The following is a 15,067-nucleotide window of genomic DNA, read 5'->3' as shown; positions in this document are numbered from 1 at the left end:
GTGCTCCTATACAGGGCTGCATCATGGGTGAGAAGAGGACAACTGTTTTAACTGGAGCGGAAAGCTGGTTTTGCTTCATCTGCTGGGATTTTAGTTTGCTCGCTGTGAGGTGCTGGGGTGGTGGTGGAGCTTACATCACTACAAACCTTTCATCAGGTTCCGTTCTGAGCAGGAGGGATGAACGCTGCACAAAGCTTTATGTATATGTTGTCACTGTGCTGCCTGTCAAGCGAACTTGATGCAGTTGCTGCAATGAATGTCCAAGGCAGCGAGTCTTGTGAGCTTCACAGTTAACATCTGCCATGTTCTCAACAAAGCATCTCCCAGACATCTGGCTAGCCAATGCCACAGTTGTTGGTATGCAGCCTTATTGCTAATCTTGCCTACTTCAAAATGAGTTTCCTGACCTAGTGTCCAGAGTTAGGATTGTGTTCCACGTGCGCTGAAGTGTTACAGTGCAGTTTTCTTTTAATTAAGTCCTTCTGTTCAAGTGCAATTTAAGGCCTAATGTGAAAAGCAGTTTCCATTTCGTTGTGGTTTTTGTTACTATTGGAAGTAACAGTATACCCACTGAAGTAATTGGAAGTAACAGTATATCCACTGAAATGCTGTAATGATGGCTCAGTGTACCTTCTGAAATAAAAACACAAATAAAAATAACAATAATAAAAAACAAGCTGACCAGTCTGGAAGGTTTTGTACAGGCACAAAACAGGAATTATTCTTTCTCCAAGAACAATTATAAGTGTTCCCAAGCCTTACTTTTTCCTTTGCAAGGGGAAGTCCAAATAGGATATGATTTTAAAAAAAGTTTGTAATCTCTGGTGACTAAACTTGCCCAGGCTTTTTTTCCACACCTCTTCCACTCACTTGACGTCATACTATTTTTGTCCCTTTCTAGCTCATTGACACAATTGCCTCAGAAATCGGAGAACTGAAACACGAGATGGTACAGACAGATCTCACAGTGGAAGATGAATCTGCAGATTTGCAAAGGTGATTAAAATGCTTATTCTCAAAGTTCCTGGAGGTGTGCCATGGCAGGAATGTTTTTATTGTGCTGATTTCTTGGGTGGTTTATGTCCTAGCACTTTTCGTCCTAGGAACAAAGAGTATAGGTAATCTTGCTCTTGGATAAAGGAATTTGCCTTTGTGTTGGAGAAATGCTCAGAGGTTAGTTGTTCTGTGTATTTGCTCTAATACCTTCTAAAATGCAACTGAACTTCATTTCTGCTTCCTTGTTACAAACTTAGGACACAGATGAATGTCTAAAGGAGGAAACTACTAATGTTCCTATTGTTTATGGCAATGAGCTTTGGTTTCACATTGTTAAAGACTAAAAATGTACGTTGCTTGAGACGTCTTTGCGAAGATTCAACCCAGAATAACATTCATCTTTTCAGGCTAGCAAGGAAAATATGGACTGTTATGAACTCGCATTTTTGTGGAATATATTCTTGCTCATTTACATGTATATTGCAAGTTTTAAAACACAAAAACAGTAGAAGGATGCATTTTGTTAACTTCAAAATTGAGATGCATATTATAATGCAGACATAAGCTTGGGCTTTTTGAAATAGCTTATGTCATGTAGGTGTGGATTGTGTAAATTTGTTATTTAAACATGTGACTTTAAGTGGGCATACTGGGGACCTTAGCATTTTGGTTTGTTTTTTGTTATTCTTGGTTGTTAATGTCTGACAAATTTATATCCAGAGGATATTTGAAATTGTAACTATTGTGTTAAGAAGTTTTTTTTTTTTAACTTAACTACTCAAATACTAGTTGCAAGAGGAGATACTGATGCAAGTGTTCTGTCCTACCTGACTGCACAGTCAAGGCCAGCCCTGGAGGGTTTTGCTCTTCTACAAGGCAGTGAGTTAACAAAGTAGATAGTTATGTGGAATTATATCTGTGGTGTATTATTTTTTCCCCTTTATTTCTGTAAATACCTTTGAAGTGTGCTAAAACTTACTCCATTGCATTTCAGTTACTCGTGTAACATAAAACTGAGCAGCACTGTTGTTTACAAGTGGTAAAGAGTATCAGACAGATGAGCTCAAAGTCCTTGGCTACGGACCAGATTGCACGTTATTTTTGTTTTAAAGGTTTTGACAATGCACTTCTTCTACAGAGGAAGAAAGGATACTTTCTGGATTTCAGTGGATTCACCTAATTAATTTCAATGATCATTAACTAATTTTGAGTTAAGAAAAAGCTTCATGTGTTGTTGGATGCACCATAAACTTGAAAGACTAAGATATACTAGTTCTAAAATCTTGATGGAAGCACTTAGCTGGAATCAGTCAAATTAAATTCTCTGATTTTTACTGATAGTTTTTTTTTAATATATTTTCTTTAAACTAAATCTCTTAGTTTGGAATACAAAATATATTTTGTTTAAAATTTGCAAGTAAAGTTGACTTCAGAAAGTGAATAATGCAATTTCCATGAACACTTGTTTCCTGTTGAAACAGTAGCCATCCAATAATTTATTTATTTCTTTAAATGTAAAATATGGAATCTCAATAAATGAATCACGGTCAAGTTTTATGAGTATGTGATTCTGAAGTGCATACTTCTATGTAAGGAAAAAGGTAGTGGAAATTATCTAATTAGCAGTACGCTGATAACCTCTTCATTATGTAGAGCTACAAAGCAAGATTTGTTATTTCAACTAAGGTTTTCCAGATTGCTTCGTGAAAATTGGACTCCCCTAAAGGATGTTTGCTATTATAACTTTGTTTCATCGTAATTATTTTAAAACTGTAACTAATATAAGATGCTTTTATTTACTGTGTATGCTGCTGTTCAGAAGTTGGTATCTTAATATCGCATTGGATTTGAATGTAGAGAAATTTGAGCTAAAAGGAATGTGTATTATTCTTGCTAGTTTTCCTTCTTTGCCTATATCCACATGCACCCAGGGTAGTTAGTTCTAGAAAGGCAGCATTTGAAAGAGGTCTCAGCTGTGTTCAGAAACATAAGTATATGAAGATGCATGTCTACAGCTTCAGTGAATTTTGTGGCTGCGTGGTGACTTTCACACTTGATTTCCCTGATTATATTTGACATCTCGTCTCTTTTGACACCTGTAGCCCAAGTAATACTGATAATGATTTGAGTAACTGGGGCCTACAGCTTTTGGTTGTAAGTGTGTAAATGCCCTGGGAAAAAAAAAAAAAAAAAAAAAAGCTTGTTAAAACATTGGAAATGGGAGTCTCATGTCATCATTTTCAATATTCCATGGTGCCAAGGTGTTTGATGCCTGGACTTTTGCCCAATGCAGACACGTATCTAAGTAATGCAAGTGAGTGAAGTTGTCAGAAAAAGGGCATAAATAGGATAATTTTCTGATCAGCACCGTACTGGTGGCCTTTGAAAGGGTAGCTAGAGAGCTTCTGTATGGCACGACAGCCCAGGTCCATGTAGGATAGGAGTGTAAGCATTCCTTTGGGCAGCCAGTGGAGTAAGTGTGCCATGGCTGGTGGTGTTCAGATGGTCTTGTAGAGTGCATTCAGCCTCTCTCGAGGGCTCTAAATCTCTTGTTTACGAAGGCAACAGACACACAAGGTGAGGGGGAAGAAGCTTGCAGCCCTTCCTCTGTAGGGAAGTCTCTAAAGCCCCAGTTTGTATGTAACATTTGGTGCCTGTTAAATGGTTCAGGGATATTTTGCTGTCAGCTGCTGCAGCTTATTCTTCCCTGCTCTGTTGTGACAGGAATGTGGGCAGAACCTTGTTCCTCACTTGTTTTGCAATGGACAACCTTCATGCATTACTCTTCTATGTTTTTTCCACATCGATTATTGATTTAAGTAGTTTTCTTCTGTGTCTTGCACACTGATTTGCTTCTGTTATCATGAAATGGTTGAGGTTGGAAGAGAGCTCTGTGTCTATCTGGCCCAACCCCAGACCCAGCCGGGCCACCAAGCAGGGCACCCAGCACCATGTCCAGGTGGCTCCTGAAGGTCTCCAGGGAGGATACCCCCACTGCCTCCAGGCATCCTGTGCCAGGGCTGTGGCACCTGCCCAGCACAGAAGCGTTCCTGGTGTTTGAGGGGCACCTCCTGCATTCCAGTTTGTGCCTGCTGCCTCTCGTGCTGTCTCCAGGCACCACTGAGAAGAGCCTGGCTCTGCACCTCCCTTCGGGTGTTCATAAGGCACAGATGGAATCCCCCCGAGCCTGCTATAAAGTCCCAACTCTCTCAGCCTTTCCCCATAGGTGTTTCAGTCCCTTAACTATCTTGGCAGTTCTGCATTGGATTCTCTAACATTGACAGGTGTAGATAGTTATAGTCAGCAGGTAGGTAGGTATTCAGCAACCTTCTCAGCAGCTTTGTTCTGTCCCTTCAGCAGTTATGGGATAGAGAAAAATGTGACAGTCCAGTTTCTGAGGTGCAGAGGTAATCTTCTGAGACTTTGAGCCCTCTCTTAGCTATGTTTGATATGACTGTATTGACTTGGCTGGTGAAATTAAGACCTGTTAGAGTGCAGGATTTACAAAAATCCAAATGCTTCTGCAGTAGGGAGTCATACTGAATTAAGTGTGGGTTGGGCCTTTGGTGGGACTAGAGCAAGGTTCACACTCATCCCTTTGCAGTTCTATGAAGATTCACTTCATCTGCCTCACTCTTTGCCCTTGTGACTGAGATGGCAACAAACAGGAGGAATATTCCTTGCTGCTGAGTAACAGTGGGGTGGGAGAAAAATTAATCTGGACGCAAAGTTGTGTTGTGCAAGGCTTGTTAAGTTGTATTGCTGTGTGTTCAAGTACAAGTCCTTATCTTGATTATAGCATCAGACCCTACCCTTCCTCACGACTAGGCACAAACCCTTTCTTCCTGGCTAGTGAGTGCATCAGGGATGATACACTAAACCCAAGGCTGCTTTCTCATGTGGGCTGATAACCAGCTTTCTCCATAACAAGGGAGCAGATGTGGTCATCTAGGTCCTCACGGCACCTCTCATACTCCTAGAAGTGCAGGTAAATTCTGTGACTGTTCACTAGGGAGAGGGGGGGAAATCCTAGAGCAGTTTTCATGCAACACTGTGAACCTATGGAACAGCATTGGTCATCCTCATAGGATGGGCACATTAGCTGGTTGCACCTTGACTCCCAAAGAGAGAAATCACTTCCTCAGGTCAGCGTCTGTCAATGCAGACACAGAAGGTACAGAGGGGTAGGGAGCAGATCGTGTAATTGTCCCAGGTCCCACAAAAAGTGGGAGAAATGTTGAAAGCTTAGATTTTTGTTGAAAGCTTAGGTTTGTAGCTCTTAGGTCAGAGCAAGACACAGATGGAGACCAAAAGAAAATCTCACGTAAGGCTGGAGTGAGGGGCTAGACAGGAGCACTTGTGTTGTAGTGATGTGATCAAGATGTGTTATAGCCTTGTGGGTATGAGGGAGAAGAACATTCTGATTACAGGCCTCAACCTCTTATTTATCCTTTTTTATTGTCTTTTACTGGGAGTTAGCCTTAAAAAAAAAAAAAAAGAAATAAACCACAAGTAACACTTCTCCTCCCCAACGAAAAACAGCAATGAAAAAGAAAAAACGAGGAAAAATGTAATTGTTGCATAATATGCAGCTTATTTTGCTAGTACAGCGGTTACAGCAACTTCTTCTGTTTGCTTAAATTAATCGGGTGATTATGATGAATTTGTGTGGTTCTTCTTTCCATGCTATATTGTTTCCAAAGAAGCAACACACAAATCCCAGTCCCAAATAATTTTACAACCTAAGTGATAACAAATTTCAGGAACTTCCATGTGTCAAGACTTAGCTGTGTAGTGCCTGGATTGCTAATCAAAATAATCTGAAAAATTAAAAAAAAAAAAGTGGTGCTAAGTAGTGTTATTCTTTACTGTCCGGATAGGAAATATTTGTTTGAACACTGCTTGTTCCTAGTTCACCTTCCTGGGGATTGCAGTAACACACTAGTACTGATCTAGCTACGATACATCAGAGTCACATGAATTGATTGTTTTTAGGAGCAGCAAAAAATCTCATCCTGATCAGATGCTTGTAATCTTTGGCTTATTTCTTGGGGGGTGGGAGCAGGTGCTGCTTAGTGCTGCATGTGTATCTAGGTCAGTAAGGTATGGACTCGTGAGTTGCATCCCTTCTTGGATGGGACCACATGGTTTGAGCACATAAGTACCTGGGGTTTCCAAAGAATCTGGGAACTCCTCATTCAAATTCTTCTTCTGATTTATAACACTTGGAGTGTGTTTGACAACAATTAGCCACCCATACAGCAGAGGAGTGCTGTGACCCAGGTATGTCTGCAAATTCTTACTAACCTCATGTCGTTTGTTGGTATCAAACAGTGCCTGACCTTGTAGCTGATACAGTCATGCACCTTCTTCTGCATGTGACTTTCTTTTGTAGGCGAAGTCATTTCCCTTTTGTACAGGTTTCCTCAGCAATTTGTTTAGTGCCCACCTCTTGAGCTAGGAACAGAAACAAGTCATATCTAGTTAAGACTGCAGCCAGTGTCTGTAACTCATTTTGCCCCAGCTATCTCTGGTTTGTAACATAGCTCGATGTTACTGACTCTGAAGGGGAGTGGAAAGTTTCTGCATAAAATTGTCTGGAGGAACAGCTCATGAAAACACTGTTGTGATTCGTGATTTGACTTTTGTGGAGATGCATATGCTACAATACTAGGTTTTGCTGGGACCATGGTAGAAAAAGGGAAACCCAGAATCTGTATTACAGCAGATTTAGAGCCCTGTCATAATTTATGTAAATACTACTTCTCTTCTGCACACAGCATTTCTTGTGTATTCTGTGTCTCTGGAAGGCCTATTGTCAGCTTTTGAGGATGTAAGGTATCTGTATTATAGATGCCTTGCAAATCTAAAAGGTGTTACATCATAAACAAGCAAATAGAGAATGAGGACAGAAGTAAGGGAGAAGGCACATAGGTGATCTGGTAGTGATAATTGATCCAGGTAATGAGAAATTTTAATAACAGTGACTGTTTTCATATAACCATGCAAGGAAAGAAAGATCAAGCACTTTTCCACCCCATTTATTTTCCTTTCTAGCCCTATCCAGAGATGATGTACATGTAAGATGCTGACCAAAGCTGGGGGGGGGCGGGGGGAAACATTTGATTCATTGTTTTTTTGTTGTTATTCTTGTTGCTTGTTTTTATTTCTTTATTATTCAGCTTTCCTGTGCTGAAGTCTCTACCTCACTTGCTCTGGCTACTGTATCTGGCATAATAAAGATGGTACATGCTGTCAGTGACACTTACTGCCTGTCTAAAAGGCAGTCCAGAATTGTTGCAAAGTAGTTTGCAGTGCAGAAATGCATCTGCATTGCCCTCTGCTGTTCAGGGCCTCTTCTGGTGGCAGAAGGAAAAACAGAGCCTTTGCACCTGACATCTTACTGAGTCAGATCCTGAAACAGGCTGGTCTTTGTCTGTGTGCTAATATCACTACCAGGAGTGCTGTTACTGGAGTAACTGTTCTGTGGTAATTTTTAGCTCTGGAAGAATATCAGGATATACTTTAGCTCAAAAATGAGGAATTTGAGCCAGTGATACACATACAATTGTACTGGGTGTTGTGCAGTGCATGAATGGTGAGGAAACTTTGCACAACAAAAGTGGCTCCTGAAACAGTACTTTTCATTGGATTTTTAGTGCATTAAAAGCATCTGCAGCCTTTATTGCTGAATTTAGCAGTAACTCTAACTGACCTGACACTAGAGGAAAAAAAAATTACCTTAGTTTGACACATTGACTTAGCTTGGCTTTTGCCTTCATTGCTCATGTAGCAGTCAATCCAGAGCCAAAGGAATTGGAAGTATAAATATACTCACTATTCCTTGCTTGTTTATTGTGAGAGGTGTAGTACTGAATTGTGAGGAAAAGTCCTTTAATTGGAAAAATGTAAATACGCTGAGAATTTGGAGTACAGACTGAAAAAAATGCTCTGATTGTAGGTGATTTCTTAGTGAAGTTGTGCCTTAGGGAGGGTTATTTGTGCTAGAGAAGAGAGGGTTACTAGGGTTTTCAACACACACACATGAGAAATAAGATGAAATGTTAAATCAGTTCATGTATGCATATATATATATATCTGTTTCGAGGAATTACTGAACTGCAGTAAGCTAAGAGTTAAGTGCTAAGTCTTTATCTTAAAATTAACTTAAATTGAGGGCAAGTGAAGGAGAGAAATCATACAGATAACAGAATTTGTGTATACTAATTATATGAATTCTTAATAGAAGAAATACCTACCTAGGGTGCCAGCAGTGCTATTAGTCATGTGATAACTGTTTGCTGAACTGAGCAACTATTTATAGGTGACTAACATATCTAACTTCACTGTTTTGTATTCATTGTAGTCTAGTAAAGGACATGGGTAATGTCTCTCCAGAGAAAAAGGATGTAAAAGGCTGCCCCCGTGACTCTGGATATGACAGCCTATCCAACAAGCTAAGCATATTGGACAAACTCCTTCATACTCATCCTGTGTGGCTGCAGCTTGGCCTGAACGATGCTGAAGCCATGGAAATTCTGCGTGCCCAGCCTGCTGGGGTAAGAAGTTAATTTCAGCTTGTTGATACAACTGTTTGTCATAAAATACAATTAACACACACAGGCACATAAACACACTCCATTAAAACAAACAAAACCCAGTGAAACCAACACCTACAAAACTATTTCAGCGTGTGCTTTGTATAGTCCAAGTGAGAGATTCCTGAGTGTTTGGCAGCTGGACAAGCTGGAGTTTGACCCTTTATCTGGGCTGATATGTCTGGGGACTAGGTTGGGGTCTTCCGCAGCTGAGAACTAGACTGCTACAATTAGAGCACCAGAGGTAGACCTTGGTATGCAGGGTTGTAACAGATGCATTTTTCCATGTGGGGACAGCAGTACTAAATGGGAAATACATCAGTATCTTGTAGTACCTGCATTGAAGCTTCTGTAATGGGAAAAACAAGCCCTCTCTGCTCAGCTAAGGCTGGTGGACTCTCTCTGCACCCTGCCGCTGCCTCCATCCTCATGTAGAAGGATTGCACAAATGTGCTTGTTCAACACAGGAGTACTCTGCCATCAGTCTCCCCAGGACTTTGTAGCTTGACTCAAAACTGGGATTTGCTTTGTGTTTTTGTAGAGAGCTTACAGAAGGACATAACGGACTTGGTGTTATGTCTGTGTTACAAAAGGATGAAACACTTTTCTAAATGTTCTACTACTGTTTTACACCAAGCTGTTGGACGTGATAGAGGAATGATTGAACGAAATTCTGAGATGTTGTATAGGAGATCAAAGATCATGAAGTTGTTATGGTTCCTTTTGTCTATAATACCTCTCTCTTTTAAGGCATATGTGGTAAAATTAAAACCACATCTCTTTCCCTTCTCTACAACAGATATTTCTGGTTAGGAAATCTGCAAGACTACAGAAGAAAGTCATATCTCTGCGTCTGCCCAGTGACTGTGGGTCCTGCCTAAAAGAATTTGCAATAAAAGAAAGCACATACAGTAAGTTTTAAGATTTCAGCTATTTGTCAACCTGCATGAGACAGTAGCAGTCTATGTTGGTGAAACCTACAGCAGAAGATATCCAGTCACAAAAATTGTGTCTCAGACTGCCTGCCGTGTCATCTGCTGAGGTCAAGAAGGATTGTATGGGCAACTCTGCAAGTGGGTCAGGCATACCCAGGGGAAGGGAAGATACTCTGAAGTCTGTGCTGGACCCAGTTAGAATATCAGTTGGTAATTGTCTAGTTATCCACTTGTGTAGAAACACAGGGTCTAATCCTGTCTGCTGTCAATGAATTGTCGTCACATTTCCTCATTGTACTAAGGTAACTGTTCTTATTATAGACAGAAAAATTTACAGATGTGTTTTGTTCTTATTTAAAATGCAATGAATAGGTGGATTTTAACTCTTTGCTAAAACTGCTTGTGTTGTGAGATCAGTAATGACTTGATGTTTATTCACTGTTTTCTAATAGAAATGTTAGAATTCAGTCAGTTTCAAAACACTCATCTCTTTTGAGAGAGGATGTGAAAAAAATGTTGGAGATATAGGAATGAAAAAGGAAGCTGCAAGTGGTGAGTGTATGTGGTGCAGAAACTGCAAGCGGAGCAAAGGGGTTTATTTTAACAAGACAGTGAAAACCACAGACAACCACTGACAATTTCAGTTAAACTGCCCTCAGGCAGAGGGTCTGTAATTGACTTCTATTAGTGACCTAAGTTAATTTAATTTGAGTTTTTCCTTTCTCTCTATCCCTTCTTTCTCCAGCAACAACAAATTGTGTGCCTGGTTTTGGTTCCAATTGCAAAGAAGGAATGACAAAGAGAAGAGAAAGCTGTCAGTGATAGGGTTGGCCTTTTTGGGTTTTGTTTGTTTGTTTTTATGCAGATACAAAGTAGGCTCTTTCACCTAAGTGAATTATTATTTGTGGAAACCTGCTTGACTGGCAGTAGTACAGATGTATTTAATCTGTGAGATCTATGGTTGTGTCCTTAGGCATGTGTTATACTAATGAATTCTCTCTCTCCCCTTTAGCAAATGAAAGAGCATTGCATTATCTTTCATGAGTAACATTTTACCACAAGGGGGAAGTGTCTTCTGATACTTTTTACTCACCGATCCTATTTGATGTTTTCACTGTAGTCTGGGATCTGAATGTACATCTCTTAACAACCTTCTCAACTGCCAAGGTCACCTGTGTGTTGATTATCTGAACTGTTAGTACATCTCTTAAAGAAATACTTTTTTCTAGGCACGTAAATGGCCAGCTTGACCTGTCTTTCAGTGTAAGGTTTAGGTAAAAAAAAAAAAAAAAAAAAAAAGAGTACCTGACTTAAGTTTTGCTCTAGTTTGTGTGGGCTTTATAGTCAGTAGCACTGGGACCTTGCTTTAGGAGCTGACTTTGCAACATAGAGTACTGACAAAATGGCATTGCTGCTACTCACCAAGAGGTATTGCTGATGTAACAGAAGCTCTTGCATGGCTTTTGGCTTTCCCCGTCTAGACTGAAATGAGGGGATCTGCCTCATCCACAAACCCCCCATCCCCCCTGTGACGGGCTGAAGCAGTCAGACTCCATGTTCACCCCTTTGCAGAAGTCATCTGAGGCTACACGAGATCATTTGTGTACTTAAGGAACCTGTCTTATGCAGCCATTGTATTTCATAAATGGCCTTCTGTTGTCCCGGTCTCTGTCATGTACTGAGGTAAAAGATCTAGATTGTGTCACAGCAGGAGCTTCTTCTGCTTGATATCTTGTAGTCCTTGAGCGCAGTTTGTCGGTGTAATCAACGAGACTTAAAATTAGGCATATTAGTACACAGGGTAAAACAAAACCTCAGTTGTTGATTTGTTGTCTGTTGGCAAAAACTTGTGCAATTCTAATAACATTTGATCTGTGTCCCAAAAATTAGACCATATGTTTTGAATGCAAAAAACAACCAACCAGCAAGACTATTTTTGAAAAGGGCTTTAGCAGAGACATGTACTCCTCCAAACAGTTGTTCTATGTTAACCATACAGTAGCTAGTTTGATAATGCAAGCTTACTAATTTTATGCAAAAATCAGAGATGAATTTAACTAAACTTTTTCTAAGAAAGAGTGAATAGATGTGTGACTCAGTACCTTTTGTAACTTTCTTTGCAGCATTTTCCTTGGAGGGCTCTGGAATAAGCTTTGCTGATTTATTCAGGCTCATTGCTTTTTATTGTATTAGCAGGTAAGATGGTGTTATGTTTTGTGGGAATTTCTTGCAGTACACAATGAGTTTGTACAAGGAGTCAAGGATTATCTGTCTGCATATTTTGTCTATGATGATGTTCTAGACTGAATTGTCTGTAGTATGATGTGGGCAGTGTCTCTTCAAATACTTTTTAGCTATCAGTCTTCTTCATATGCTTGATTTGAATTTGCTTGAAACTCCAAGAATCTGGTATTGTTTGCTGTTGTTTTTTCAACAGTTAAACATATAACTTAGAGAATATTTGTGATAAAAATGATATGTTTTTACTACAACAGATGGTTGACTTGTTTACAGCCTTAAAAATAGTAATAAAAATTATTCCACCATCAGCCATATGTATGATTCCTGTGCTCTGTTTGCTGTCATTTACTCTTAATTGTATAGGTACTTACACCTACAGATTTTGCAGTTCAGCAGATACTGTTGCTTGATGGTGTAATGGTACCAGTGGGGTGAACAAGAGGTATGCTGTTGGTTGATGGTAGTAGACACACAATGTACATATGGTTAAGTAGCTTTGTCCCTTAAAAACTGTCTGAAAAACTTTTTACACCAGATTTGGCTTATGTTGTTGATCACCATTCATGCATCTCCCTTTAAACACCCATTGACCTTCTTGTATGCAGTGAAAAACTGCATGTGAGAATGAGTTATTAAGACTTGTTCAAATGAGGTGTGTTTTCAGCCTAGGACAGAATAGGATTAATACATCCTAGTTGAGAAATGCTTAGGGTAGCTGCCAGAGTACTCATTTAATTTTTTTATTCTGAGAAAATGGAATTCAACGTTGAGAACAATTACAAGTGTATTCAGAAGATAAGAAGCTTAGTTGAAGAGTTAAAGGCAGATGACAATTTGCATCGCACTGGTGCGTGTGTAAAAAAAAAATGCTGTAATGGGAGAAAATATAGGGTGGAGCAGTGGAAATGAGCCCCACGAGAGTCCCGGGGACTTGAAACTCATTTGTATTTCACGCTGCTTTCCAATGTAAAGGAACCCTGGGGCTGGTAACGTTTTTATTGTGTGTTTAAGGCTCTTATTACCAGCCATAGCTCAAGAAGAAAGCAGGAATCAGAGCTTAGCCATAGGCTGTGTTGAAAACAAAGGCTTTTAAAACTTTGGATATTGTTTTGAAAATTGTTATTTTTCTCTTCCACAACAGGGATGTCCTTCCATTCACCCTGAAGTTGCCTCATGCTATTGCTGCAGCAAAGACAGAAATTGAACTTGAAGAGATTGCTCAGCTTGGATTGAGTAAGTATTTATCTACACAGATGTCATTCCCTGCAGCATTGCTGTAAGCTTGAAGAAATAGGCTGTATCAGTAAATAGCTTGTATTGGTCATCGATGATCCAAATTTCATTTGGAAGAGCAAGCTTCTCTTACTGGGAAGGCCAAACCATGTACTTGCCAAACAGTTACCTTGGTGGTTTTCCTTCCTTCTGTGTCTTCGGTGATATTCTTTTCCCTCTTAGTACTGTTTCCTTCCTTTCTTCTGTGCAGCCCTCAGACTGATGTAAAGCAAGTCTCACATGCCCAGGCAAAATTTTGATGCATCTTGTCCTTGGAGGGCAAATGTTGGCTGCAGGCTCATAGAGCAGGCACTAGCTTGATAATTAGCTGTAGCTGCCAGGAGAGTGTAGGAACTGAAATTCACTATTAATAAAACTCTGTTCATGTGATTATTTATCTTATAGTGATAATTTTGATGTGTGGCTTAAAGCAGCAGCATTAATAGTTAATAAAAGGAGGGGGTGTAACAGTTAATAAAAGGAGGGGGTGTATACATAGCACCTGTAGAATGTATCCGTGCACATTGGTTTGGTGGAAAATACTGTGACTGCTTCAACCAAATACAGGCTCAGTGTGAAATACATCCTGAGCTTGCAGCAGATACAAAGCCTGGCAAGATTTGAACCATAGGCTCAACCCAGATGAATCATTGAGCAACTCCTGCAAAGTGCTGAATGGCTTCATTTCCTTTTACAGGAAGGAAGGGTTAGCTGAGGGCAGTCTTTTGTCCCAGTAGATTTTTGAGTCATCTTTAATTTTAAAATGGATCCTCAGTAACTCAGGGTTAACACAAGACTCGCTAGGACTGTTTGGTGGGAGTTGGCAGCTAAGCTATACACTGGGGAAATATTGCATTGCTTTGCATTTCATTTTGCTGCAGTAGCTCTGACAGGGATTGGTTTTAGAGAGTAGACTAAAGTCTTCCACACTGCTCATCTGCAATGTTAGCTATTTAAATGGAAGTGTGAATTTTCATGGGAATACAGAGTAATGTTTAACTGTTTATTAGATAAATGTTTAGGGAAAAAGGACTGACTGGGATGCAAGGTGATGAAGATGGTCTCTCTGAGACCCCTGGAGGCCTTGAAAGGACCATTTAGGCAAGTTTTTTCCATAGAAGATTATCTCCATAGGCCATCATGGTTGTCCGGATGAACCACGCTCTTTGTCCTTGGTACTTGAAAGCACCGTGCTTTGCTTGCTCTTGAACCATCTCTGTGTGTTTTGTGTGTTGTTTCTTTAAGATAATGCCTTTGAAAGCTGAGGAGAGACTGATGGATCAGCTTCCAACTTTGTGGTGGTTGCATTTGGGATAAGTTATATACTATATACCAGATTAAGCTCACAGCTTCTGTAAGCAAAAGCTGGGCAGCGAAGTTGGGATTTTGATGGAGTTCTGGATGTCCACGTTCAAAGGTGCACTCCAGGAAGTCAGTCCTGCAATGCTGTGTACCCAAAAGATGCCTAAGAACTTCAAGGGGCCCATCTTGTTAAGCGTGAGCTTTAATTAAGCAACAAGAAGGCACAAAACATCCTGCTCTGAACAACAAGAGCCTTAGTTCCTGTCAGCACTCTTTCATGCTCTAGGCTCAGGAGAACTGTACAAGGCAGGTCAGCAGCACAGAGCCCAGCAAAGCACAGGAGGAAGAACTGGTGGTAAAAGATTTGAGACTGTTGTTAACCTGTTGGATTTCACATGCTAAGCATAAAGTTCCCTCTTTTGGTCTCTATTCTTATTTGGCCTGCAGTGGTGCTTACCTCGCACATCTTTGTAAGAGCCTATGTGCTAGGCATGCTGCAAGCAGGATGTGGAGTCATGGAGCAGGAAAAAACAGGGTCATTGCATGACTCCACAGAGAAGTATGTCTGTCCTTACATATGTTCTCTGGCAGCAGCCTATCGCCAGAGGCTGTTCCCTGTCTTCTGCCCTGTAGGCAATACCCCACCTGTCAGGCATGGACCTTGCCAAGGAGCATTTGGCATTCATGCAGTTGGGCCTACTTTTGCTCAACAATCAATGTAAG

At 40.3% G+C, this 15,067-nt stretch overlaps 1 protein-coding gene across 13 annotated transcripts in view; it reads left to right on the top strand.

Annotated features, from left to right (window-relative positions):
• Positions 1 to 15,067, top strand: part of LOC101793955 (sodium/potassium/calcium exchanger 3) — a 303,296-nt gene that overhangs the window by 267,487 nt on the left and 20,742 nt on the right. For 12 of the 13 annotated variants that reach the window (XM_027453145.3, XM_027453144.3, XM_072035179.1 and 9 more), the window contains 5 exons: positions 902 to 996; positions 8,363 to 8,555; positions 9,394 to 9,505; positions 11,653 to 11,725; positions 12,912 to 13,003. In XM_027453145.3, coding sequence (XP_027308946.1) covers positions 902 to 996; positions 8,363 to 8,555; positions 9,394 to 9,505; positions 11,653 to 11,725; positions 12,912 to 13,003 — 565 coding nt within the window. The remainder of the gene's footprint in view (positions 1 to 901; positions 997 to 8,362; positions 8,556 to 9,393; positions 9,506 to 11,652; positions 11,726 to 12,911; positions 13,004 to 15,067) is intronic. The other variant, XM_072035183.1, reaches the window with a different exon arrangement.

The sequence above is a fragment of the Anas platyrhynchos genome, chromosome 3 (assembly GCF_047663525.1).
Source record: "Anas platyrhynchos isolate ZD024472 breed Pekin duck chromosome 3, IASCAAS_PekinDuck_T2T, whole genome shotgun sequence".
Taxonomy (NCBI): domain Eukaryota; kingdom Metazoa; phylum Chordata; class Aves; order Anseriformes; family Anatidae; genus Anas; species Anas platyrhynchos.
Note: the sequence above shows the minus strand (reverse complement) of the source record. Positions and strands in the feature narration are given on the sequence as shown.